This window comes from Pangasianodon hypophthalmus, chromosome 2 (assembly GCF_027358585.1).
Source record: "Pangasianodon hypophthalmus isolate fPanHyp1 chromosome 2, fPanHyp1.pri, whole genome shotgun sequence".
Taxonomy (NCBI): Eukaryota; Metazoa; Chordata; class Actinopteri; order Siluriformes; family Pangasiidae; genus Pangasianodon; species Pangasianodon hypophthalmus.
Window position 1 is genome coordinate 11944558 of NC_069711.1, and position 25472 is coordinate 11970029.

At 38.2% G+C, this 25472-nt stretch overlaps 4 protein-coding genes across 8 annotated transcripts; 2 read left to right on the top strand and 2 right to left on the bottom strand.

Annotated features, from left to right (window-relative positions):
* The first annotated feature begins 1051 nt into the window (after nt 1-1051).
* Nucleotides 1052-10316, top strand: h6pd (hexose-6-phosphate dehydrogenase (glucose 1-dehydrogenase)). Of its 2 annotated transcripts, none has more exons than XM_053229661.1 (5): nt 1052-1193; nt 6096-6757; nt 6854-6971; nt 7148-7417; nt 7513-10316. In XM_053229661.1, the coding sequence occupies exons 2-5, from the start codon at nt 6110-6112 to the stop codon at nt 8847-8849; spliced, it is 2373 nt and encodes a 790-aa protein (XP_053085636.1). In that variant the 5' UTR covers nt 1052-1193; nt 6096-6109; the 3' UTR covers nt 8850-10316. The 2 variants fall into 2 exon arrangements, with proteins under 2 accessions (XP_053085636.1, XP_026783177.3); XM_026927376.3 differs by lacking the exon at nt 1052-1193 and adding an exon at nt 3866-4012.
* A 127-nt stretch (nt 10317-10443) lies between these two features.
* LOC117596078 (uncharacterized) lies at nt 10444-14812 on the bottom strand. The gene is made up of 7 exons (XM_034299710.2): nt 12265-14812; nt 11996-12101; nt 11757-11819; nt 11520-11599; nt 11294-11424; nt 11130-11196; nt 10444-10884 (listed from the first exon to the last, which is right to left on the bottom strand). Exons 2-7 carry the CDS (start codon nt 12067-12069, stop codon nt 10808-10810), a joined length of 492 nt encoding a protein of 163 aa, XP_034155601.1. The 5' UTR covers nt 12070-12101; nt 12265-14812; the 3' UTR covers nt 10444-10807.
* A 911-nt stretch (nt 14813-15723) lies between these two features.
* Nucleotides 15724-19315, top strand: cenps (centromere protein S). Its single transcript, XM_026917519.3, has 5 exons — nt 15724-15923; nt 17714-17837; nt 17917-17950; nt 18223-18289; nt 19021-19315. Exons 1-5 carry the CDS (start codon nt 15897-15899, stop codon nt 19153-19155), a joined length of 387 nt encoding a protein of 128 aa, XP_026773320.3. The 5' UTR covers nt 15724-15896; the 3' UTR covers nt 19156-19315.
* On the bottom strand, nt 19316-25011 carry tardbpb (TAR DNA binding protein b). Of its 4 annotated transcripts, XR_008301016.1 has the most exons (7): nt 24875-25011; nt 23253-23500; nt 22510-22679; nt 22239-22379; nt 21922-22092; nt 20667-21696; nt 19316-19885 (listed from the first exon to the last, which is right to left on the bottom strand). XR_008301016.1 is itself a non-coding variant. In XM_053229663.1 (6 exons), exons 1-6 carry the CDS (start codon nt 24880-24882, stop codon nt 21220-21222), a joined length of 1215 nt encoding a protein of 404 aa, XP_053085638.1. In that variant the 5' UTR covers nt 24883-25011; the 3' UTR covers nt 20218-21219. The 4 variants fall into 4 exon arrangements, 3 of the variants coding, with proteins under 3 accessions (XP_053085638.1, XP_034169118.1, XP_034169128.1); XM_053229663.1 differs by lacking the exon at nt 19316-19885 and having other exon boundaries at nt 20218-21696; XM_034313227.2 differs by lacking the exons at nt 19316-19885; nt 24875-25011 and adding an exon at nt 24217-24788 and having other exon boundaries at nt 20218-21696.
* Between the last annotated feature and the right edge of the window lie 461 nt (nt 25012-25472).

Here is a 25472-nt window from a genome sequence, read left to right on the forward strand (position 1 = left end):
ATCTGTTCAGTTGCCACAAGTCACAGAGTCACATGTCATACTTTTTCCTCATTCTGATGTTTGATGTAAAGATTAACTGAAGCTCTTGACCTTTTCTGCATTGTGCTGCTGCCACATGATCAGCTGATTAGATAACTGCATGAATGTGTAGGTGTACAGGTGTTCCTAATAAAGTGGGCGGTGAGTGTATGTTTAGAACACCGTTTAAGGGTTTAAAATGTTTTGGGCCACCAAATACTCAGCACAATCTGAAAGAAAGGGACTTCTTAAAATTCAAGTATTGGGATATAGCCAGCAGTAGTGAACAATGTTTTAAAAAAAATGTATATATATATATATATATATATATATATATATATATATATATATATATATATATATATATATATATATCTTTACCAGTCTAATCTACAGCTGTAACGAGTTAAGCGCGTCTGCTCTGACCGGAAGGGGCGGGACTGTCGATCATTCAGACTCCCACGTCGATTAGCTCACCTGCAGGTTTTATTATGAAAAAGGAGCGCTGTTCTTTTGGAGCATTTTTGAGTGATAACTCTTTCTAGCATAATCTAAAATCTTTATATAAAATAGGTCAAATTTGGCAGGTCTGATACAGTTAGTGAAATATTTAGTTTTTGATCATTTCCATCTGACGCCTCACCCGTGCCCCTGCAATTCCACCGCGGGCCACTAGGGGGAGCACAGCACACAGCTTGAACACAGCACAAGCGAACCAAAACTACAGTATGGCAACAAAATGCTGCAGAATAAGAGCCACTGTTTTTTTTTTTTGTTTTTTTTTTTTATTTAATTTGTCACTTATATGTCATTTTTTTTGTAAATTGAGTCAAACTGTGAATATGTTCCAGACCACTAAAATCTGTTCAGGCATTAGAAGTTTATTCATGCAAAGTTATAAGCCAATTCATACAATGCATGAATAAATTCGGGATCAAGGCTGTTTAAGTTCTTTGTTGTAGACAGGAAACCCAGGACACAATGTATTTACTGTCAGTAAGGGCTCTGTGTTGTTCTGAAATACCTGCCTTTGTGGTTCAAAAATCTACTTAACCAATACAACCAAACTACTTAACCAATAATGTGACAATATTCCGTGCTGCTTGGTGTCACGTGACCACGCACACGGAAGCGCCTGTCATGGTACACAGTGCACACTGCGCGCTGGAGCACAGGTAAGCGAACAGATGTGGGTCTCTTGCTGTTGTTAATTCCTGTTGCCACGTACAAATGAATACTTCCAAAGACATATGGTGTGTACACTGATCTTTACATGTCGGGAGCAGCCTGTACTAAGACGAATCATTAATGCATGTACAGTAAGCGTGTTATCCTGAGCAGGGTGGAGGTGCATTCAGAGCCAGTCCGGCTGTAATGATGGTGATCACAGGGCTGTTTCACTCAGCATAGATGTCTTATATAGCTACAAATAAAGCAGGGCCATAAAACTGGACTCTTATGTATGTAGTCAGTGGTGTGCAGTCCTGGGCAAAAAACAACGGGCTAAGCCCAAAACTGCAAAATATTAAGCTTCTAATGATCTTAACAACAAATCATTGGTCAGAAAGTTAGCAAGAATTAAACAAATGCACTCCTGAGAGCTCCTGTGCCTCCATTTGCTGGTTTACTTTTGCTGCAGTGAACTGTTTGTTTGGGGAAAAGCTAGAAACAAGGAAATTGACTTAGATAGTCTTCTTGTATGCAAAGGTAAAGTCATGATAATGATTAAAATGTTTGATGTAAAATTCCAACTAACACATGTCTGACTTGGTGTACAAAATTTTCCAAAAATATCTTCTGGGATGTTTTTTTTTTCTTCAAAGATTAGTCATTATTTGGTTATCTGCCGCACCTGATGCAGCCCATCAAGGGCCACAAGGCTTAAATATTTAAAGAAATCAAAGGGAAAAGCTATCCCATACTAACTTCCGTTATCTATTTGTTTCATTCTTGCTAATTTCTAGCCCCATGATTTGTTGTTAAGATCACAATATTAAAAGCTTAATATTTTTGCCATTTTGTGTTTTGCCCATTTTTTTTTTTTAATTGGGTTCGGTGCGAATGCATCAGTCCAGCAAAAATAATATTCTCTTACCATTAGAATGTCTAAAAATCTGTTCTGTCTGGATGTGACTTAGGTTAGCACAATCAATAATCAGTTTATCATTATCGCGATTGCAATACTAATATCTCACAAGGCTACTGTATGCGAATGTGCTCTCTAACAGATGACACTTTTGATTTGTTTGGCTGCAGTTTTGATGAACCATGCAACTGACATCATGAGAGAAATCACACACTCTTAGAAAGGGTAAATCTAGTGCTCTTAAGGGTTCTTTAGTTGTCCAGCTGGGACAAGTATAATCCTTTTAGGAAACTAAGAACCCATATCTAGCCAGAAAACCTGGAAGCGTGTGTGATATCAAGAGTTTTACTATACTACACGGCACATCACAATTGTAATACATATGTCAGATGTTGATTCTCTGTCTATACAGTTCATAATATCTTATTACCAGGGATTCTCCCCTTCATGAATCAGTTTTCTTTCATTTTTACACTATACAGTATATGCTATATATATTATAGGAGGTAACACCACTATCTGTACAGTTGGGGTCATAAGTTTACATAGGCCTTGCAGAATCTGCAAAATGTTAATAATTTAAAAAAATATATGAGGGATTATAAAAATTGCATTTTGTTTTTTATTTAGTACGGCCCCGAATAAGCTATTTCACATAACAAATGTTTACATATAGATATAAAAAAAACAGTAGTGTGCCTCCTATTCATATGTTTTTGCATCTGTTTAGAACATAATATCTGTTCATTTCAAATAAAGTATTCACATTCAGTTATCCCTAATATATTCAAAACATTTAGACATTTTATCCCAAATATGCAGTGGAAAAAAAGATTTGATTCTTAACATTCTTGGATTGTGTAAGATGTAATGCCTGACACACCGTAGCACCCACACAGCCTCCTCCTTCAAGCGAAAAATACCATTCTCATGGCTTATTCCAAAAAGGAGGATGTTGTAAATTCCTTACAAGGAACATCTTATATTTGCAGGCACTCGTATTTTCTATATTTGACCTCGTAGTTGTAGTTTGTACAAAAAATAGCATTTTTACAGTGAATATATATATATATATATATATATATATATATATATATATATATATATATATATATATATATATATGTACACTACTATTTTTAACATGCATCATGTTTTAGAAAATACTAGGATTATTATACATATATTCACATGGTTTTCTGATTTGCTAGGAGATAGTGACTGAAATTGAAACACACTCCTCCTTAGCCAAGGATCATTTCCAGTTAGAGGTCACTATGTCACCATGAAATATAGATTTTCCCAGTGTTTCATAGTTTAGCAACATTGGTGTAACTGTTTAGACTTATGATTAACTCATTTGCCAAAAAGAACTTAAGCTCTGTTTCAGACTAAATAAAGAGAAGGGCATCAGTTTATTATATTTTCTAGATTCATTATATATTGATATGATGATCACGTGTCGTATACACAGGTAAGCCATGTTAGATGGTTAGCAATATTTCTTTGTTAATCAAAAATTGTAATGGAATTGAGTCATTTTGGAAAGGGATTACCATTAAATGGAATGTGAGAGCACTCGATAAACATAACAAATGCTTAAAAAATTTTTATGCTTTGGTTTTCCATTTGTCTTGCATATTTAGACCTGCCTCCAGTCCGTCTTTTACGTCTTTTACTGTAACTGCCACAGTCTTTTGGCCACGGTACAAAACAATCTAAAAAACCGTGTTGGCTTAACCTTGCTTGTGTGGACTCACCTCCATAGCCGGACGTTTATCATTAACCTAAGTGTCTTCTTCTCTGGACTAGCTGATACTGGTATTAAAACTCAGGCCAAACAACCGGTGATGAGGACCTAAGTACTGATTATCTTATTAAGACACCTAAACTGCTGCTAGAACTAAGGTAAATATTTTTTGAAAGTACTCTGGCAATAAATGTGGTAAAGGGACCTGAGTGAAAAGACGGTACTTGTGATTTATAAAGCTATAATTAAAAAGCTATTCACATTGTAAGACAGCAGTACTTGCTCAGTTTATAATCTGTAATGCTGTTGAGCTACTGCTCTATTACCTTTGTGCTTAATGCTTAATTCTTTTCTCAAAAACAGGCTTTAAAGTTAAATATAAAATGTTGTCATTTTATATCAGTGATTTCATGTTTTGCTGTCAGGTTTGGCACAGGTTTTAATGCTGATTTTATTGCTTTTGTATTTTAGGGATGTGAAATTACTATCATTAACTTAAATACAAATAAAAATACAATTAGTTTGAATATAACATTAATAAATCAACACTTCAAATGGAAGAAAGACACACTGGGTTGGTTACAGTATGATTTTTATGTATAAAGTGCATTAGGGTTGGGATAGGGTTAGGAAAACATGATATTTATATCATGATAATTACATCACTGTATACTTTTTTTTTTTTGAGACAGAGCAGCTATCATTTGTTAATTGTTGGTATCTGCATCAGGTTATTTACTGATAACAGATGTCTTAAAGTGGATTATTTTGGATTTTTGTGAAAAAAAGTTGAACAGCACCACCAATAGTCGTAAGAAAAATACACCAAAAGATACAAAGATGTGACGCTAGGGCTGTTTTCTTTGTAGCCCAGAGAGTAGATTTATGCAGCCTATCAATGACAGTTGATTACACAGAGTGAAATGCCCCTAGGTTTCATGTGCGTTGGGACTGATTTTGTTCAGCCAATGATGCTGATGCATCTGTAAAACGTTATCAGCATTGATTGAAAAGGCACACGTGAAATAAAGTCATGGGTGTAATGAACACGAACGAGGTGGATTATTTACTCTATCATCCCTAAATGCCTTTGGAGGAGAAACTGAATGTTGATAGACTAAGCACACATTGTCCAGTCAAAGTACAAATTACACAAAGGACATACGACAGAACTGTAAGTTTAGTGTTTGTTGGTTTAAACGAAAGAGTTACACTTTTCTGTAAAAAAAAAAAAGCTTTACAGAGTTGAAACACGTTTTAAAAAATCAGAAATCAAAAATGCATCTGGCTATCTGCCTTGAAATGAAGTGATATACTGCATTGCTCTAACAGTTTCATTGTCGAGCTATTGATAGATATCAGATTTTAGCCCTCCCGTGTAATATCACAACCAGCCGTCATTGCTGACCGACGACGTTTTTGATTTCAATAAGAACCAACTGACTGGATATTAAAATTTATATTTTTGTGCTGAAATTTTCCATCATTTTTCACGTTCAGTTATTTATTATCGTAGACATTAAAATTAATCCATTGTTGAACCTGCTGTATAGATTTTCACATGTGTGGCAGAGCTGTTTTGCTGGAACCCTTGTAGTAAACCTTAATATTGTGATATACACTATATGGTCAAAAGTATGTGAACACCTGACCATCACACCCATATGTGGTTCTTCCTCAAACTGTTGCCACAAAGTTGGAGGCACACAATTGTCTAGAATGTCTTTGTATGCTGTAGCATTAAGATATCACGTCACTGGAGGCATGCTTAAAAATATGGTGGAAGAACTCGAGTGGCCTGCACAGAGCCCTGACCTCAACCCCACTGAACACCTTTGGAATGAACTGGAACGCCAGCTGCACCCCAGACCTCCTCACCCAACAACAGTGACTGACTGTACTAATGCTCTTGAGCTGAAGGGACAAATCCCCACAGCCATGCTCCAAAATCTAGTGAAAAGCCTTCCCAGAAAGGTGGACATTATTAAAACAGCAAAGGGGGACTAAATCTGGAGCGGGATGTTCAACAAGCACATATAGGTGTGATGGTCAGGTGTTCACATACTTGTGTATCATCAAAATGTCATTAACTATTGTGATGTGATATTGCCTGCTCCTAGTCTGCACAGTGGATAAGATGCTTCTGTGGAATGCATTGGAGAATTCAGGAATTTACTTTGTAACTTTTTGTTGGCTTAAATTTTTATTTGTTTATTAATTTTGTTTTGTTATTATGCAAAGGGTTTGGTGAAACCATGTGGAGGATAAGATGGTGTCTGCTGCTGCTGGCCACCACATGTTGGCTAAGAGGCCACACCAAAGACAGTGATGATCCTCCGCGTCCTGGGCACGTGTCTGTGGTTATTGTAGGTGGCACCGGTGACCTGGCCAAAAAATACCTTTGGCAAGGATTTTTTCATCTTTATGCCACCCAAGTAGGCAAAGGCCACACCTTCTCCTTCTATGGAGGCGGCCTCTCATCAGCTGAGAATGGCACTCCGCTGCTGTTTGAAATATTAAAGGAGCTGAAGTGCCCATCAGAACTTACGACTGAGCGTTGTGCTCTGGTTAAAGAGCAGTTCTTGCGACTGTCCCAGTACTTGCAGCTTAAGAGCATGGAGGATTATGAGAAGCTCAGTGAACAGATCCAGGTGCAGCTGAAGCAGGAGGGTATGATGGAAGCAGGAAGGCTCTTTTACATGTCTGTTCCAGCCTTCGCTTATGCTGAAATTGCAGAAAAGATCAATAGCACCTGTAGGCCCCCAGCTGGAGCATGGCTCAGGGTTGTTCTGGAGAAGCCATTCGGGCACAGTTTCAACAGCGCCCAACTTCTAGCCTCACAGCTGTACAGTTTTCTGCAAGAGGAGGAGATGTACAGGATTGATCACTATTTAGGGAAGCAGGTGAAAGCACAGCTATCCTTTTTGAGAGTTTCTGAGATCCTGAATCAAAACGAGGTTTGTATGTTAGTAAATGTTTTATGTGTTTTCTCTCTATAGGTTGTCTCCCAGATATTGCCCTTTAGGAAAAAAAATCATAAAATTCTAAAGCCAATTTGGAACAAGCACCACATTGAGAGAATAGAGATTGTGTTGAAGGAAACGTTGGATTGCAAAGGTAATGACTGTCCTACACATAGACTGCTTACTACTGCAAACAAATGACTGCAACATACAGTAAAACTGCTAAGTTTACATTGTGATTGTTATACTGCTATATTGTTTTAAAACCTAGATAAACATGCATAAGCCATCTGGCCAATGTGTTTTTTTTTTTTGCTCTGGCATTTACAGGCCGGATTCAGTTTTATGACCAATACGGGGTTATTAGAGACATGCTCCAGAACCACCTTACGGAAATTATGACCCTTCTGATGATGAACATACCTGCTAACCTCTCCAAAAGTGAAGAGGTCCTACAGAACAAGCTCAAAGTCTTCAGTGGCCTTGATTACCTTGATAAGAGCAGTGTGGTTATAGGTCAGTATCAGGGCTATAATGCAGAAGTCCAGATGGAACTCAACAAAACAAAGGATTATTTCAGCCTTACCCCAACTTTTGCTGGTGAGTATGATTTTAACTGGCTGTTTTAAGACCGCTTTTTTTTGGTTATAAAATACTATTAGTCCAGTTGTTACCAAGCTGAAATATGTTTGCAGGTGTGGTCATCATTGGAAACAGTCCTCAGTATGACGGCATTCCCATATTTATGTCATCGGGTAAGATGCTTGACGAACGTGTTGGATATGCTCGAGTTATTTTCAAAAATGACAAATTTTGCATTCAGGAATACAACAGTGTCCACTGCAAACCCAAACAGATTGTATTCTATCTCGGCCATGGGAATCTCCAGTATTCAGCAATTCTTGTTAGCAAAAATTTGTTTAAGCCAGACCTGGTAAATAGTGATTGGAAAGAAGTTACTGAGCATAAAGACATTTCTGTGCTTGGGTTACCACTCTCTGACTATCACATCCAGTCCCCAGAGGTGCCCACAGAGGCTTATTATGAGCTCATATCTAAGGTGTTCTATGGACGTAAGGATAGCTTTGTCAGTGCTGAGAACCTCATGGCCTCATGGGCTTTCTGGACACCGCTCTTGAACAGCCTCATCAATGTCGTTCCACGGCTGTACCCAGGTGGTTCCGGTAACGGTGACCTTCTGAACTTTCAGCTGCAAGGTCATCTGGTTGGTTTCATTAGTGATGAGGAGGTGAATGTGATTCAGCAAGGTCCTGAAGAGAACTTCCAGGTTATGCAAGGGAAGTTCCGCAGTGCCGACATGGTGTCTGCCTGGTCCAAAGAACTAGTGGAGCGCTTAGCCTCTGACCTGCACAATGTGGCAGAAGAGGTAGTTCAAGCTGAAGGTCAGTTCCATCTGGCCTTGTCAGGTGGTTCCAGTCCCATTGCCCTGTTTCTTGAGCTTGCACAGCACCACTACACCTTCCCGTGGCACAGCACTCACGTGTGGTTAGCGGACGAGCGGTGTGTGCCACCCACTGAGGCAGATTCCAACTTCCGTTCCATTCACGACCAGCTACTGCAGAATGTCCACATTCCTTACTTCAACATCCACCCCATGCCAGTGCAGCTCAACCAGCGCTTGTGTGTTGAGGAAGATGGGGGTGCACTCTTTTATGAGAAGCAAATAAGCCAGCTAGTCAATGGCTCTCGTTTCCATTATATACTGCTTGGTGTAGGTGAGGATGGTCACACTGCTTCACTGTTCCAAGACACCAATCTGCAGAATAGTGGGAAAAGACTGGTGGCCCTGACTGAAAGTCCAGTTAAGCCTCACCAGCGGATGAGTCTTACATTCACTGCCATCAACAAAGCTCACAGGGTAGGGGTACTGATAATGGGGAAGAGAAAACATGAGCTTGTTGTTCAACTCAGTAGAATTAAGGGTGAAACTCCCAAGTATCCAATCACAAGTGTACAGCCAAAAGATGGCCATCTAATATGGTATATAGACTATGATGCACTTTTAGGATAACCTCCTAAATAACCTCAGGAATACCAGAGTATAGTTAATTAAAATACTCAGTTTACCATAATATCAGGGACCCACTGGGTGTTTTGGGGATTTGACTAATATTCTATTATTTATAAAACACATTTTTTATTCTGCATAATAATGCAGGCAGAAACTTAATGTAGAAATATCAGCATGGAAGTGGAACTGCCTTGCAATAAGTGAGATTGAACACATTGATAATAATAGTTGTTACGTCCAGAAATCCTGTGTTGGATTTTTTATTGGGGAAAAACAGAATTGTAAAGAGAAAACTGAGAGGTCATCTTTTATTATTGTCCACTTGTCCACTTTTTCAGTCTTTGTATAATAGACTACATTGCATAATTTTCTATTTCACTGCATTACTTGTTTTCTATTTCTATGCCTTTCAGTTGGTTTGCAAACTACGACACTGTGAATATTAATATTAAAACAAAATAAATTTGATAGTTGAAATAGTTCATTGTGCTAAACTTAAAAAGAAGGGAAGTTTAAAATTTTTATGAACAACATGTTTTATTCTAAAAATCTAAAACCCTGAGTGGGTTATAGAGACTGCCTTGTAATTGCCTCATGATACGAGTATTTAAACACGCTGGTCTTCAAGGCGTGCATGCAGCCTCTGTTAGGACTGATTTTTAAGGTATACATATGGATGCATGGTCTCATAATATGTTTATAATTATAATATAATTATATGCTATAATTATATATTTCTGATAATTATATCATTGGTCTGAATGTGATTGGACTGAGTGTGTGTCTGGGAAGCTTTCTCAAATCCATTGGCTTCCCAGACACTGGCTTGTGAAATTTTGAAGGTTGCTATTTGTATATATTAATGTGAGTAGTCTTTTGACTATAGTACCAGCAGAAAGTGGCTTTCCAGTTCGCCAATTCCATATTGGCTTTTTAAGTCGGGCATTCCAGAAATATACAAAATTACTTGTCACTATGTGCAACTAAAAAAAATACCTCAGAAAAATAAGTGCCTTATCTTTTGTAATAATTATTAGTGTTGGAAGCCTGGCACAAACCCATTTATGTTCATTCAAAGGTTAACTCCCCATTTCATTAAAAAAATATATGAAATCGTACATCGTATGGAAAAACATTATTGTGGATAGCACAGGGAAGGGGGGATGACACTGGAGTAGAATTTTCATTGACATGCATAAAAATGACTTGAATATCTGATATAAAGTGTATAAGTGATTTTTATATTGGTTTCCATTTTTATGGTAGTTGAAATTATGTAGTCTGGTTCAAATGTTTTGGTTGACTAACAAATGAAATGTTATTATACCAAGTATTGTAAAATCTTAGCTGAAATCACAATGTAAAATTGAACAGATAAAAATGCATTATAGAGTGACATTCCATTCAGTAAGAATTCACTATATGAAAGATTTGTCAAAGAGTGAAATAAAGTTTTATTATATTAGAGTGAGTGAGTGAAACCATTCTTTGTGTATTAGATATCAGTGCTGAGCAGAAAAGAAGAGGTTTTTAAGAGCTGGGGAATTATGGGTCATCAACAAAGAATATCATATGCCACTTTTCATATTAATTTATCTTAATGTTAAAGCATGATTCTCAGTCATTCAGCAGAAATTAATACATTTTCAACTGCAGCAAATATTTCAATATTATTTTAATAATAATTATTATTATTGTGCAAAAGATATATTACTTTGATAAAATATTTAATTTACATGCAATGTACAGTCTACTAATCTGCAGAAGGATTTATGGTGTGCTGCTATGAAGTTCATTTTACTTTTTAGCGGTTCGTATGGCCAGCACTGTAAACCAATATCCTTTGTAACAGGAGCTAACCGAGCTCAGCGGAAGACCCATCTCAAACGCAACAGGAGGCTCTCAATAATACATGGGCTGTATGAGGCATTGAGTCAGACAGTGGCTCACACACCAGCCTAGAGCCATGTTTCTCTGTACCAGTTTGGATACTTTCTGTGGAACATCCAAAGGCAGCCTCTTATCATGAAGAATGCTGTGTAGAGATGTAGAGAAATTTTTTGGGTTGGTTTAACATTTATGATTGTAAACTCTTTCCTTCAGACTTTCTGAATTATCTTCTGTCTTCTTATGTCTTATTCTATCTTATACAATAACATTTTATAAAGGATATTATTAGTGCTATGGTAGCCAACATGATGAAATGCAATTCAGTGATTTAGTTCTCTATTAACTTACTGTATTTAGTGTTTTAAATGAGAACTGACTGCAGTTATTTACCTGTTGATATGATACAAGCCCATGAAAGTACCAGTGAAAAGAGATAGAGCTCTGGCGTGGTATTCTCCTGGAAAAAAAAAAGATATTATATTACTATAACATTATAATTCTGTGGGACCTACAGATGACTACAAGTGGCACTTACTAGAAGTAAATACACTCACACACTGGGGAGCATTGAAGGTCAGAATGATGGTACAAAGTCCCTGAGTGAATGAGAGCACTCCGAATGTGTGATAAGCTGCCCTGATACTCTTGGGCACAGGGTCAGTGAGAGTAAGGGTCACTGCTAAGCCTTCAGCAGACACAGAAATGGTGATACAGGTGTTACTTTGTAAAATAGTCGCATGATGAACATGTAGAATAATTAGTGCCATAGTGAATGACCACCTGTAGCCATGACTGAAAACACAATGAGAGCTATGAGGTTGTTCAAGAGCGGCTTTTCACAGTAGCGGGAAGACTTTGGCCTGGAAAGATATCATTTACATTTACCAACAAAGCATTAGTAGAAATGTTGGTCTTAGGTGACTTTTAGCAGTGAATGTTCAAAAACTGCCAAAACTAATTATGTTAATTAAACATTGAGGAGATGATTTTATATAGATATATATTGTTATGACTTGCCTTGTCAATATGTAAACCTGGGGTGTCAGAAAAAGAACCACAAAAATAAAAAGAACTATTTGGCTGCAAAAGAAGACAAGCACAGAATTTCATAATGTCAGGACATGAGTAAGACCATACAAAAACAAACTGCCACTCACTAAGCATCATGCCTCAATTCTTATCTATTCTGAACGTGCTTTAAAACAAGTCAAGCATTGCAAAATCTTCTGAAAGTCAGTTTCATTTCAGCAGCTTACAATTTCAGCCGCTGGTTTCGTGGAAGCCATCTGCTGCTCTGAAAAGCTGCATGAAGCAAGAAGTGATGAAACATTTCTTTCTAAGGCACAGAGTCACTCAAACAGGCTGTGGAGATGCAGAACATGCAGAAGGTTACAGGTTGATTTTGCACAAGAGAAACACACTTTAAAAGAAAGTGTGTGGACAGACACAATAAGATTCAGTACCCTGTTAAAGGAGCAAACTAACTGTAATATGAAAAAGTTAAAGAAAGAGGAACTGAACTTACCAGAATGCTGCTGATCTTCTTATGGGCTTAGTTGTAAAATAAAGGCCATTTCACGTGAACTTTGCATATAGCACCATCCTGTGGATGGACCAGGCACAAAAACAGGATTTTGTCAATTATAAATCACTTTGAAATGTAAAAATAAAAAAAATAATGTTCATATAATCAACATTTTTAGCCAAGGCAAGTTAGTTTTGTATGGGAAAAAGGACAAAAAAAAAGTCCTATAAATATGATAGATTTCAAATATGATAGACCATTTCCATATATTATATACCAAAAGTAGTAGTATAGTAGTTTAGTATATACCAGTAGTATAATATGGTGATGCTAAACATTTAACAGTGTGTAGTATATTTTGTTTTATACTAACTAAACAAAGCTACTAATTTAATAGACAAAATGCTAATTACGCATCTAACTCTATGTATCGTTTTATGTACCCTGGATAAATGCCAGGGGAGGTATGAATCACCTGGACACCTTCTTGTTTGCACACATGCTGAGACCTTCCAAGCAAGTCATGTAATGATGTGTAATTCATATTAAACTGAACTTTCAAAGAACTACAGTTACATATGTAATTAACCTCCTATTTCATCCCTCCCAACTGCCTGGGGCAGTGAGAATCACCTGGATAATGTAAGCCACAATGTAATGAGGACTGGACTAACCAGAAAGGTGCTGAAAGATGCCTGCCTCACTTTCACTGCTGGGAAGAGTCATGTTAAACCTTGTAGAGCCTGGAGCAATTGCCTGGTGATGCCCAGGTATCAGCAGTACCACTTCTTGGAGCAACATGCCTCTAAATAATGCCCATTAGGAAATGATGCTCCTTGTAGAATGGCATGCTAAAGTAGGGCCTGGGCTTCTAGCCATACTGATGATGTCCACCACCCAGTGGCCCAGCCTCTGCTTAGAAAAAAACCCAACTGATACTTCCCTCAAAGGTGTGGTTTGAGGATAGAATGGCCATCAATTGGTTTAAATAATACTTTAGGGTGTGTATTGTAGAGTGCAACAAGGAAGAAAGTTGCAAAGTCAATCTTCTGATTCACTAAGTTGGGTGATATGCCCTTGGTCAGGAATCCTGAATTCAACCACAAGGTCACCCCAGAGTTATCTGGCCACCAACGTATGCAAGGTGAGCTTATTCACAGAGCATGCAGTTCCCCAACTATTTTTTTTTTGCCAAAGTGATGCTATCCAAAGTGCTATGTGCTGCAATGGCTGCCACATATGCCATTAGCATAGATGAGGACTTGCCACTGTCTAACAATCCCTGATAAGAAGTTAGTATTATTAGAATCAGGCAATGTGATTTAGGCAGATGGCCAAAGGACAGACCCACAGGCACAGGTGACCTGGCTGAAGGTGCCAAATCTCTCTGCGTTTGGGCCAGCAGATCTGCTCAGAGTGTTCCAACCACTAGATAAAGCAGTGGAGGAAACCAAGGTCATGCCAGCCTTTTGCGGGGCCGCAAGCAGGACGCTGTGGTCTAGTTGCCAAATCCCGCACAGAGTGGGAAGAATTAACTGAAGAGGAGATGCCAGTCATGGCTAGTGTGAATACATGACTATGTGTCACACTCATGCCCTAGAGTTATTTTTCAGAATTAAATATTTATAAAATCCAAAGTAGCTTGCGACACAAGTTACTGGGAAGCATTAACACATATTTATTAATTAACAGCAATGATCCTCCTAAATTCTCTTAATAAATAAGAAACAATTCAAATAATAATATACAAGCTCCTTAAATAGCACAGCCTAGTATATTTGAAAGATTGTATTCAAGGAGTGTAACTTTCAAGGTTTTCATTTTCCACAGTGACCCATGTCCCATTGTAATTAGCTGGCATGCTTGACATCCACACTGCAGAAAGTCAGAAGCCTTCTCGATAATTTCTGCACATGTTCGAAAAAAGAGACAGCTGGAATTTAGGCTCATTTAAGTGTAAAAGAGAAGCACTGCAGTAATGTGTCATATTTCAGTTCCTGGTGCTGTGTGTGTAGTACTGTGGTGCAGAGGGTGATCTCTTACACACAATGTCTATTTAAGAGAAGTGGTTGGAAGGACTTTTGTTTGTGGCTAAACAGAAATTTTTACGCAGTTTTACAGGCTTTTTTTTTCTCAGGGGAGCTTAAGAACAATGCAATAACAACTCCCGGGTTTCTGGTTTGATCCTAGGCTTGGGTTACTGTGTGTATCGTGTTTCTGTGTATGTTTTCGCCGTGCCTGTGTGGGTTTCGTCCGGGTTGTCTGGTTTCCTCACACCTCCCAGAAACATGCAGGCAGGTGAATTGGCTGTGTGAATGTGCATTTGCATGGTGCCCTGGCATCCCATTCAGGATACATTCCCAGGATACACCCAGTGTGCCCAGGATAGGCTCTGGAGCCACAGTTGCCCTTACGCTAACTTTTCACAGGAATATTGAAAATACAACACCAACCAACAAATGAACACCAGAATTGCTGAACACATCACAAATATGTAATTAAAAACACATTTAATGTGCTTTATTACTTATATTTGTGTGTATGATCTGCGTAAACACATATTGGATGAATCCTAGTTACTGTGCATATGAGACTTCTAAATTTTATGTAGAAGCCAAAGCCTTTATTTAGATAGATAGATAGATAGATAGATAGATAGACTTTATTGATTCCATGAGGGAAATTCTTGTGTTACAGCAGCATGGTCAGTAGCAAGATGCAACACGTACACATACAAAATGTAAAGTATAAAATACAATAAGTTAAATTAAATGTAGTAGTGCAGATATAGAACACAGTTGTAGATTTGACCAGATTTACATCAGTATTTACATAAGTACACTTGTGAAAACTGGCAGTGAATAATGAATATGAAGAACCTTGAGAATGTAGAATATAATGACAGTTTTCTAAATGATAGCTTTCTTGTAGTAGTGTAATGTGAAAGTGTTATCATCTGTCACACACAGGTGAGCTGTTGTACAATGTTATTGTGAATGATAAGAATGAACTCCTGTAACGTTCTTTGTGACAACGAATTTGAATGAGTGTTTTGGAGAATGAGCTCCACTGACTCATATACATTACAGCACAGTGAAATTCAGAGCACAGGGTCAGCCATGATACAGTGCCCCTGGAGTAGAGAGGGTTAGGGGCCTTGCTCAAGGGCCCAACAGTGGCAGCTTGGCAGTGCTGGGGCTCAAACCTGCAACCTACTGATCAGTAACCACTGAGCCACCACAGCTGGTAGATAACAGTGTAGAACATTTTTTATGCAATGTTGATAAATGAGGTCATGGGGGAGAAGAGAAACTTTTGTTTCTGTTGAACTCTCCCCACCAAAAACAGTTACATTAGCGTTTTCTATTTAAATATAGTAGGGGAGGGGATGTAAACTTTTGGAAGCCACAGTCATTCATGGGAAGCCACGGGGTTTCCTCCGAACCAGCAGAGGGCGCTGCTTGTAATTTCACTGCGTACAAACCGCTTCAAAGAAAAAAAGGTGTTTTCGCGCAATTTTTAACCGGTTAAGATGTAAATTCACTTGGCCTCAGTTTTATTTTTATTTTTTTCAGAGAAACTTAGAACTGAAGCTGTAATAAAGTAGCCATTTGTTGAGGACGTGTAGTGAAATGGATGAGAAAGAGGCGTACACGCAGGTAACATCATGGAGCTAATGATAAAACTTTTGATTACAGTGGAGCTGGAGCTCACCGGCCATTTGCTTTCTTTCGGATGTGTCAAGTTAATTTTATTTTAGAATTGTCTTTTCTGGTTTAGCTAATAAATTTAGCACAAAGTGATGCACGCCAGCTGTGTGGCCATCAACACACGCCTTCATGCGGAAATAACACTGATTATTTCTTCAACCTTTTCGTTCAAGCGCTTTAAATACAGTGAAAGTTATAGTTCACTATCCCTGTGAAGCACAGGTCTTGGACAGTGTTAGCTAAAAGCTCAGTGTAGCTGTGGAGAGAGTCACTGCACACCACTTTCCTCTTTCACTTTCTATCAGGAGTACAGGGCCTCTGCAAGTGACGTCTGTGAAGCTGAGCCAGATTTTTTTTTTAATATTTACTTTTTTAAAAAATAAATTTTGTTACAGTGCTGGAAATAACAACCTATGATTATAAGTTATTATATTTACTTTTTTTTTTTTGTTACGGTGATGGAAATAACAACCTATCATTATAAGTTATTATATTTACTGTTTTTTTTTTTTTTTTTTTAAATTTTGCTACAGTGGTGGAAATAACAACCTATCATTATAAGTTACTATATTTACTTTTTTTTTAAAAAAATGTTACAGTGGTGGAAATAACCTAATAACCCTTTTTGTTTTTTTTTAAAGAGTTATCAGTCTGTTTGACTGCTCACTTGAATTGAATGGGTTTAACTCAGAAATACAACTAATGTAATATGTCATTAATGCCTAGAAGTAATGTTGGACCTAATGGCAATTTTAATAGAAACATCTTCTATAAGTGCAAAGTTCAGGAATAAATCCCTCTCTAATAAATGGCCAAAACATCATTGTACACATTTAAATAATGAACCTAATAATTGAAGTATGTTCATTATGTTCATGACATAAATCTGTATTGAAAAGCCCTGCTTTAGTAAATGCTAGGTAAACATTATAGTTCTCCATCCTTATTCCACTAACAGTTTAAAAGCCAGATTCCCAGATTGTTGAGTTCCTGACTGTATTACAGAGAGAAAGCCCATCAGCCAAGCAGAGGAACCTCAGTACAGCTGTCTGGACTCAGCCTTATTCTTTTAGTCATGACCTACATCTCGTGACCATAGGTGACAGCGAGTCAAATGAAAACCTTAAGGCATAAACTAAATTAGAATTGAATCAAAAAATGTTTTCTGGAGGGATCTGAAAAACACTTGGATTGAAGAAAAGTTGAGAAAAATTATCCACTTTTGTGAGACCTATTTGCAATAAACAATGCAAAAATAAATAAATAAATAAATAAATTAAAAAATTTGAAGTTTTCATTTGACTCATCGTCTTAGACTGACCTTAAACGGAGAGCTTCATCAACAGTGTTTGTTAACTACCAGTTAATAAACTGTCAATTTAAAAAATGTGGTTGGAGTGCACAATGCTTATGAAGTTATTTTCTAGGTTATTGGACATAGTATTCAATGAAAAGCATTTACATGACTTGAAAGACAGCAATAAATAGGAATAAAAATCATTTTGAGATAAAAGTAATCTAATTTTTTTTTGCATAATAAACAAAAAAAGGGTCATTTATTGTATGTCAAAGAGATCACCGAACAGTTGGTGCTCATCATTCCTTATGATTATGTTGCTGAATTGTATTGTTGGTGTATTAACAAACTCAGTCAATTCAAAGGTTATGAGAGCCAAAAAGACAAATATGGAAATACACTCACTTTTTTTTTAATTTAACAATTGTTGGCATTGTCTCAGAGACTGAAAGCAGCTGTCCACTACACGGTCAGTAAACTTTGCCAGAGCACAGCGGCAGATTGTGAGAAGGAGATGAGCAAGCAAGCGGTGGCCGCGATTGCTGAAACCACTTTCAGACAATGTGGTAAGTTTAACACTTATGTTTATTTCCTAATTAACATTATGGATATGTTCACCATCTTCACTGTCTTTCTACATTGTAGAGATATTTGCAAAAGATCTGGAGGCCTTTGCAAGGTAAATTTGATCAACTTTGAGCTGTACTGCATTGTTTCCCAGTCCTGATCATGAAGTAGCTATGTGCTGCACATTGCAGTGTTTTCCACTGAATAAAACACACCTGTAAACCCACCAGCATGCAGATGCTTCTTGAGTGTAAACTCTAAACTCTGTAGTGAAGGGCTACTTTTAAGTCCAGGAATGGGAAAACATGGCTAATTGTCTAAAAATTTGACAGCATGTTTACAGACCTGCGAAAACACGCCTTCTGTTTGTTGTTCTCCTTCCAGACATGCTAAAAGACACACAGTCACCGTGGATGATGTGAAACTTCTAGCAAGAAGGAGCACAGCATTGGTATGAGTCTATAAAGCACACTCCAAAACTGGCTTGCAAACAAATGTGCTTTTTATTCAGCTTTATTTTGAGAATTTAATTTGCCTCAGTGATTATACACCATCACCTAACCTCTATCCACTACATTTTGAAATATGTGCAGTACATGAATTGACATTTTCCTTTATTGAGAAAAGAGCAGATAACCTGTCTACTTGAGAAGTCACTTATGATGGAAGTCTAAGGACAACTCTGTCAAGAAATGTTTAAAATACACATATATATTAACATGAATTTAGAACCAAAAGCTTTATACTCCCACAATAGAAGTTTCTGGTAATTTAAGCTTTCCCTAAGGTTGGTAGTATTCATGAATGATCACATCAAAGCCAAGGCAGTGTTTATGTATTATAATCTGTAGTACTACAGATTATGTTGGAGTATTTTTTTATATTTGCTCAGCTTCCTAAAGAATGGCACCTTTTGAAATCATTAACAGAAGGGGAAAAAATAAAGTGGTTCAAAATTGTATGTACTGAACAACCAAATAATTAAATATGAAAGTTTGTCAGACTTCTGAGCCGTTCAGGTTCAAAGCTTAATCCTGTATAGACGACAATTACATTTAGCCACTGGTTTTTCTTTTTTTAAGAACATTAAAGAGACCTGCAGGATGGTAGCACTGATGTCATTGTTTTATTTATTTATTTTTTAAAAGATTGTGCTCTAAAAGATGTTTTATGCTACTATAGTCCAGCCACATCCAGCAAAAGAGTGAAGAACTGGCAATAAACAACCAGGAGCTGAAGGAGAAGAGGAAAAAGAATGCTGCCAAGAGAAAGAGTAAGGAGATGGAGGCAGATGAGGCAGGAGAGACAGAGAACTGATTCATGTGACCACAATCTTATTGCCTGACATTGCCATTGTCGACAAGAAGTGCACAGATATTACTGAAGGGAAAAAACACAAACACAATGTGGTCTGAAGGAATGTCTCCAGGAAATCTCTTTACAAGGAGTGTAACAATAAATTACTCACAGCCATGCATGAAGATTGTGTATTTTATTGTAATATAGAAGATGCAAAACATTTTCAGTGCCTGTGAATGTAAGAAATTTGTGACCGTATAAAACAGTGTTAATAGATTGGAAGGGTGAGACATTTGGTAAATATATCTGGAATAAAGATTTTTTTTAAACCACAAATCCCACAATTGACCCCATTTTGTCCAAAAAAAGAAAAAGAAAAACTGGAGATTGAGGCACTAGTGACAAAAGGACAAATTATTGCATTATGTAGCAAACTCAAATTTTGTACAAAACCAGTGTTTTGCCATCATTACTATTTTGCACCAGAATGTTTGGGCCATTGTTCTGGATCCAGATTAAGCCTAATTAGTCCTGCATTAAAAGATTTTCCAAGCTTGATCTGTCTCTAAAAATGAAGCCCAACATTGTGGTGACTGTTGGTTAGCTACATTCTACAGGCTGTATTTCTGTTACCAGAGACGCTAATGCTGTAATGGGGAACCAGACACTCCTCCATCTTCCTCCGTCCCCAAACGGACTTTCCACCTGGGGTTCAGACGCAACCTGCAGCCAGCCATTTTCCAGGCCCCTAAATGTGTGAATTCAGTTAGTTTTCTGATTTTTTTTTCCTTTCCCCAATTCAAATATGTTGAGGTAAATCCAGTATGGAAAAAAAATGATATTCAAATTAAGTTTTATTGGAGCACTCCCTTTTCACAAGCCATATAAATTTTTTTTTTTTTTGAAAACATTAAGCAAATGTTATCTAGAAGAAATTCATTCCACAGACATCCACATCACTCAACATACAGGTCTCACTTACACAATCACTCGTTCTCCCACCCCTCAGTGGCCACTGAAGATGTCATCCACAAGTTCACACTTACAGGTCAAATCACAAGGAAAAGCACACACACCATACAGCATTCAGATCAGTTTTATAGAAGCAAGACAAAAAAAAAATACTCATCACAACATTCCACTAGCTATTTAAACACATTGTCAGTATATGATAGGAGAAAAGCAAAATGGGAAGCCTAGGAGGGAAAATGTGATCCTTCAGGTACAGGTAAACTAATTGTCCATCTGTTCTGGGTTGTGTATAGGTGAGGCTGGGATGTGAAAACAAGCTCTCATTCACGCGCTCACAAAGCCACTCAGTCACATTTTAGCTCTTTCATCGCACTCGCATCAGTCTTTTTTCGCTCGCTCGCTTCCATGCCTTCCTTTCTCTCCGTTCGCTCACTCTTCGCCACCACCAAGCGCACTCAACAGTTGTTAAAAATGTTCACTTTTTCTGTACAGTTCTTGTGAAATCAGAAAAATATGCTGACTTAAAAAAAAAAAAAAAAAAAAAAAAGGACACCCACCGTGTCAGCGAGCCGAGCGAGGAGAGCTTTTAGACATGAGGAAGATGGGATTATGATCTCAGCCGCACAGTGCTGCCACAGAGGGCCTTCTTCTCAGGCAAAACCCACAGATGGCAACTGCAGAAGAGATTTCGATGAAGGCTTTTTAAACTTATCTTGCTGCAAATAAAACATGTACTTAAAAGACTCAAGTTTCAACCAGATTCTTCCCAATGCAAGACTTTAAAAACAAGCTTTCTGTGACCACAGATTAAACTGCATGCATTTTTAAGAATCCAGTTGAAACATTTTCTCCCTACCCCAAATTAACCAATACAGCATAAAGAGGGGGGAAAAGTAAATTACAAAGATGATGTTTGTGTAACACTACCTGTTTTAAACTTTAATCTCATTTAATATCTTGTTCAAATGTAGAAAAACATTCTGGTCTCCCCAAACTCCCCATTTGCTCCTGCTCCCACTCCCGCAATGCACAAAAAGAGTTAAGTCTCTCAGAAAATACTTACCAAACACACACTAAAAATATCAACACTTCAAAAACAAACCCCACCACTTACATCCCCCACCCCGTAGACTTCGACTCCATACTGGAGCCGAAGCTCGAGTTAAACCCACTTCCGCTGCTAGCGGCGTTAGAGCCTGCGCCCCAGCCGAGTGCAGCTGAGCTGCTGCTGTAGTTGCTGTTTCCTGTGCTGTACTGCGTCTGGTCTCGAGCGGAGCTAGCGCCGCTCGCGCTTGAGCCAGACGTAGCTGACTGACCCTGCTGCGCCAACATTCCCATCATTCCCCAGCTACTCTGCAGGGCAGCCTGAGCGGCGGCCATCATGGCCGGGTTCAGGTTGAAGTTGCTGAAGTTTCCCAGGCTGCTGGAGCTGCTGCGGCTGCTCCCAAAAGCCTGCGCGCCGAAACCATTTCCGTAGCGGACCCGATCCATCATGTGCCCTCTGCCACTGTGCTTGGGTTCAGCGTTGGATATATGAACACTCACTCCCTTGATGATTAGATCCTCTCCACACAGGGAAGCGGCAATCTGTGCAAGGGAGATGGAATGGGAGAAATTATGTTTAGTTTTAATGAAGAGCTTTAGATACAGATACAGCAATATGTTTTTCCATATATAGTGCGCTCACATGACATACTTGCTAAATATGCTTTTAATTTACATTAAAGAGAGTCTGAGTAGAGACCCATAAAATTTAAGTTTGTGTTAATGCTGTTTGACTAACCTGTACTTTAAATGGCCAACATGACATACCTGGTCATCAGCAAACGTAACAAAAGCGAAAGCTCGGAAAGGCTTGGGGATGAAGACATCCGTGACCTCGCCATACTGCATGAAGAACTGGCGCAGATCATCAGAAGTCATGTCCTCAGTGCAACGGCCAACAAACACCTTCCTGCTCCTCATTGGCTCGTCAGGACCTTGCTGTTAGACATGAGACGAAACAAGTTGTTGGCTAGGTGGCACTCAAGTGCTCACTATAAGTTGCGACTTCAGGTAACATGTCCATAGATTTGACTGTATGCAGGACATATCAATAAAATTCGAAAAAGTTACATGTTCTTGTTAACCTTAGAATTGGGCAGTTTGCAGTCACACCATCTCCCATCGATCATGTGCCGCTGGGTAATCACTTTACCCTGGGTCTCCCAGTCAGCAAATCTAACAAAGCCAAAGCCTTTCGAATTTCCAGTCTTTGCATCTCGTTTCACCTATAAAGAAAAAACATGAACTGCATTAAACTTTGTATGCAAAGCAAAAGGAATTCTTCACATTGAGATGCGAGGGTCAAGCTCCACTCGTGGACACTTTCTGCTGATGCGAGTAATATCGGAAACTTACCTGCACCATGATTACATCGCCGAAGGTACTGAAGTACTCTTTCAGGTCCTGTTCTGTAGTTTTCCATGGCAAGCCCAACACAATCAGATCTGAGGTCTTCTGGTCTCCTCTCTTGATCTTTGCAGACGAAGCATCTATCTCATCCATTTTGCGCTTGTTGTCTGCCGATTCTTTCAATTAAAAACAGCAAGATGAGTGTTACCTCTTGACAATCTCTAGAATATTTCCATCATTTTGTGGTCATTTCTCTGCACCGGCAGAATTATGATTTGTATTATGTTGTAACTCTTTTGCATTTATTATGTACTTCAGTTTGAAATCAAACTTGTGCTCTCAATGCAGACTCAAAAACATAGCCAGAGGGTGCATGCTTTATATATTTAAAAAAAAAAAAGTTACAGGGCTTAAAATCACAAGCCACAGTTTCAAATGAAATGTATCCACGAGTTCTTATGAGCCTGTTTGACTGACTTCACCTTCACCTGAAACGATTCGATTCAAAGCTCAGTAAGTGTTTGCAGATACTCAGTGCTTTCAGCTGTTCAGAGGTGTTTAGAAGTAGTTTTGGATAACACACTGATAAATGATTAAATGATAAATGATCTCGGCTGCCTCTGACCTCTTTAGGAGGCCTGACTACAACAGTCGTGTTTATAAAAAAAAAAAAAAAAAAAGTTATTTCTTTCTGTGTTTCCTGTGACTAATGATTGATGTAGAGATTTTTACGTTATTTCAACACCAACCTTTTGGGTAATTGACGACGTAGACGAGGTTGCCCCAGCCGTTTTCCGGCGCGTGCAGCACTCCGTCCACCAGGCGCACACCGCGCATGCACTGAGAAATAGGGCTCCGGTAGCGCAGGCCGCACGCGCCCGGGAACTGCGCCGCCACCGTGGACAACAGCACCGTGCCGTCGTCTTCCGAGGGAATCTCCATCGGCTCTTCATTCTCCTCCTCAGCCACGCGAATGTACATGTCGGCCATCTCTGCTCTGTTAGCAAAAAGAAATCTTTATACGAGCTGAACTGGATTTAAAAAAAAAAAAAAAAAAAAACGAGGTCCTGACTGCTAAATGTTAGCTAGTCGGCTACTAGCGCGCGCGCTAAGAACGCTTTTTGAAACTATAAAACAGTTAGTTGAGGAAAAAAAGCCCTTTCCATCAAATTTCTGGGAAATGTACCTTGTCTGTGAGAACTCGATGTTATTCTGCAGTGAAGTGAAAGTTAGCTCAGAAGAAAACACGCGAGCCGACAGCAGCTCGGCCCCGTTCTGCTCTTCCTTTGTTAGCGGTCGCTGGTCTCAGGCTGCCTCCCCCTCGCGCCTCCAAGCGTGCTGCGCGTGCTGAATGAATGAGCGAGCCGAGTGGCTAATGTTTCCTCTGCACGGCTCACACAGCGGGCGAAACACACACCCTGATCCTAACTCTGTTTGTAATCGAACGCGATTTCAAATCTCAAACCTAAAACAAACACAATTATTTGCGTTTGCGTTCCATAAACCTCACGCGCCTGTTGTTTTCCTAGCAAAAGACGTTACCTAAGTCATGGGGGAAATACGTCATCTTCGGAAGGAACCATTTTTTGGTGGGGGGCGGCGAAGTGGATACGTACAGTTAACGCATAAATACACCAATAATAGCATTTTCAAATCAAACTGAGTTACAATAAAAGTGATATAAATAATTACAAAATTCACACAACTACTTACAATAGTTGTTTCTCCTGGTTATTCTCGTATTCGCTAAACATATATTTCCCCCTGGTAATAAACAGGCCGCATGAAACCGGAAATGGCAGCCTGAAACTTGCAGGAGTCATGCGCAGTTGTCAAGTCAGGAAAAAAAAAGACTTTTATTTTTGTAATAGGTGTCTTATTCTGTCCTAGTATCTAGGGAGATTACGGTTGTGACCAGCTAAAATTAAATTTGTTGCATTTACATTCTCTATCTTTAAATAAATTGGATTGCACAACATCCAGTGTATAAAATGGAGCTAAAGACATAAATCTTACGAGCATGAGAGTAAATTTACAAATCACCCATAGCATGATAGCATAATTAAATGATTACAGTGATGTTAAAAATGTTTAGAAAACATGTTAAAACGTTTTTAACTGATGTTAAAAAAGTTTTATTCTAACCACATTTGTTATTTTTCATCTTGATCTTTTTGAAACTGAGAGCGATTTTCAGTAAAGTGCATAAAGAGTACTTAACCAAAAATGACGTCATTTCTACAATTGTTTGAATGGGACATTTGTGTAGTGTTTATTTTATGTGTTCATTTTTTCCATATAAAATATAACATTTTTTATGTATTAAATCCGTAGATAACTTTCAAAGGGAATATTGAAAGAATGTACTTACAAATCCATATCTGGGGAAGGAGACCAGATCAGTTAAAAGCATAGATCCTTCTGTGTCGCATAGTGCAGACTCTTGTGATGAAGTTTGAAATAGTCACAGCCTTGTTCCTCTAAACCCTTTAACCCTTAAAGCTTTTTAAAGAAGCCGTATTGGTTATAAAAGTTAACAGCCATGCCTGAAGATGGTGCTAATGGATCAGTAAGACTTTCCATAAACATGAGCTTCATGAGAAACTGGCTAAGGACTTTTGAGAGTCCAAAACTTACTCAAAACAACATATGGCTTAGTCTTGTCCTCAGTGGCCCAAGCCAGTCAAAATGTTTCAATTATGTCTGAATGCTTAAAAAAAAGACAAAATATTAGCTTCCAGAATATAGGATTGTACAATGTATTGACAATATATTGTAAATATACTATTTTACAGTGTGCAAAATATTTAATATTTTAAAATAGTTAGCTTCTTCTTCTATATGGTAAAATATATGGATAATAGTGATAAAATATATATAGGATAGGATAAGATAGTAATTTTTCCCCACCCCAAAATTTCACATACATTATGGTTTATATTGTGACCATATATTATTATCATCTATAT

Bases quoted from the DNA above. Each gene is read 5' to 3' on its own strand.
- h6pd (XM_053229661.1), top strand. From the start codon at position 6,110: ATGTGGAGGATAAGATGGTGTCTGCTGCTGCTGGCCACCACATGTTGG. The intron at 6,758-6,853 runs GTGAAAGCACAG...TTCTCTCTATAG, and splicing joins ATCACTATTTAGGGAAGCAG to GTTGTCTCCCAGATATTGCC. The intron at 6,972-7,147 runs GTAATGACTGTC...TGGCATTTACAG, and splicing joins GGAAACGTTGGATTGCAAAG to GCCGGATTCAGTTTTATGAC.
- tardbpb (XM_034313227.2), bottom strand. From the start codon at position 24,326: ATGACTCCTGCAAGTTTCAGGCTGCCATTTCCGGTTTCATGCGGCCTG. The intron at 22,680-23,252 runs GTTGGTGTTGAA...TTTAATTGAAAG, and splicing joins CGTCGTCAATTACCCAAAAG to AATCGGCAGACAACAAGCGC. The intron at 21,697-21,921 runs GTATGTCATGTT...TCCCTTGCACAG, and splicing joins TTACGTTTGCTGATGACCAG to ATTGCCGCTTCCCTGTGTGG.
- LOC117596078 (XM_034299710.2), bottom strand. From the start codon at position 12,069: ATGTTTCATCACTTCTTGCTTCATGCAGCTTTTCAGAGCAGCAGATGG. The intron at 11,600-11,756 runs GCAAGTCATAAC...ATATCTTTCCAG, and splicing joins CAGGTTTACATATTGACAAG to GCCAAAGTCTTCCCGCTACT. The intron at 11,425-11,519 runs GTGGTCATTCAC...TGTCTGCTGAAG, and splicing joins GTTTTCAGTCATGGCTACAG to GCTTAGCAGTGACCCTTACT.
- cenps (XM_026917519.3), top strand. From the start codon at position 15,897: ATGGATGAGAAAGAGGCGTACACGCAG. The intron at 15,924-17,713 runs GTAACATCATGG...GCATTGTCTCAG, and splicing joins AGAAAGAGGCGTACACGCAG to AGACTGAAAGCAGCTGTCCA. The intron at 17,951-18,222 runs GTAAATTTGATC...TTCTCCTTCCAG, and splicing joins GATCTGGAGGCCTTTGCAAG to ACATGCTAAAAGACACACAG.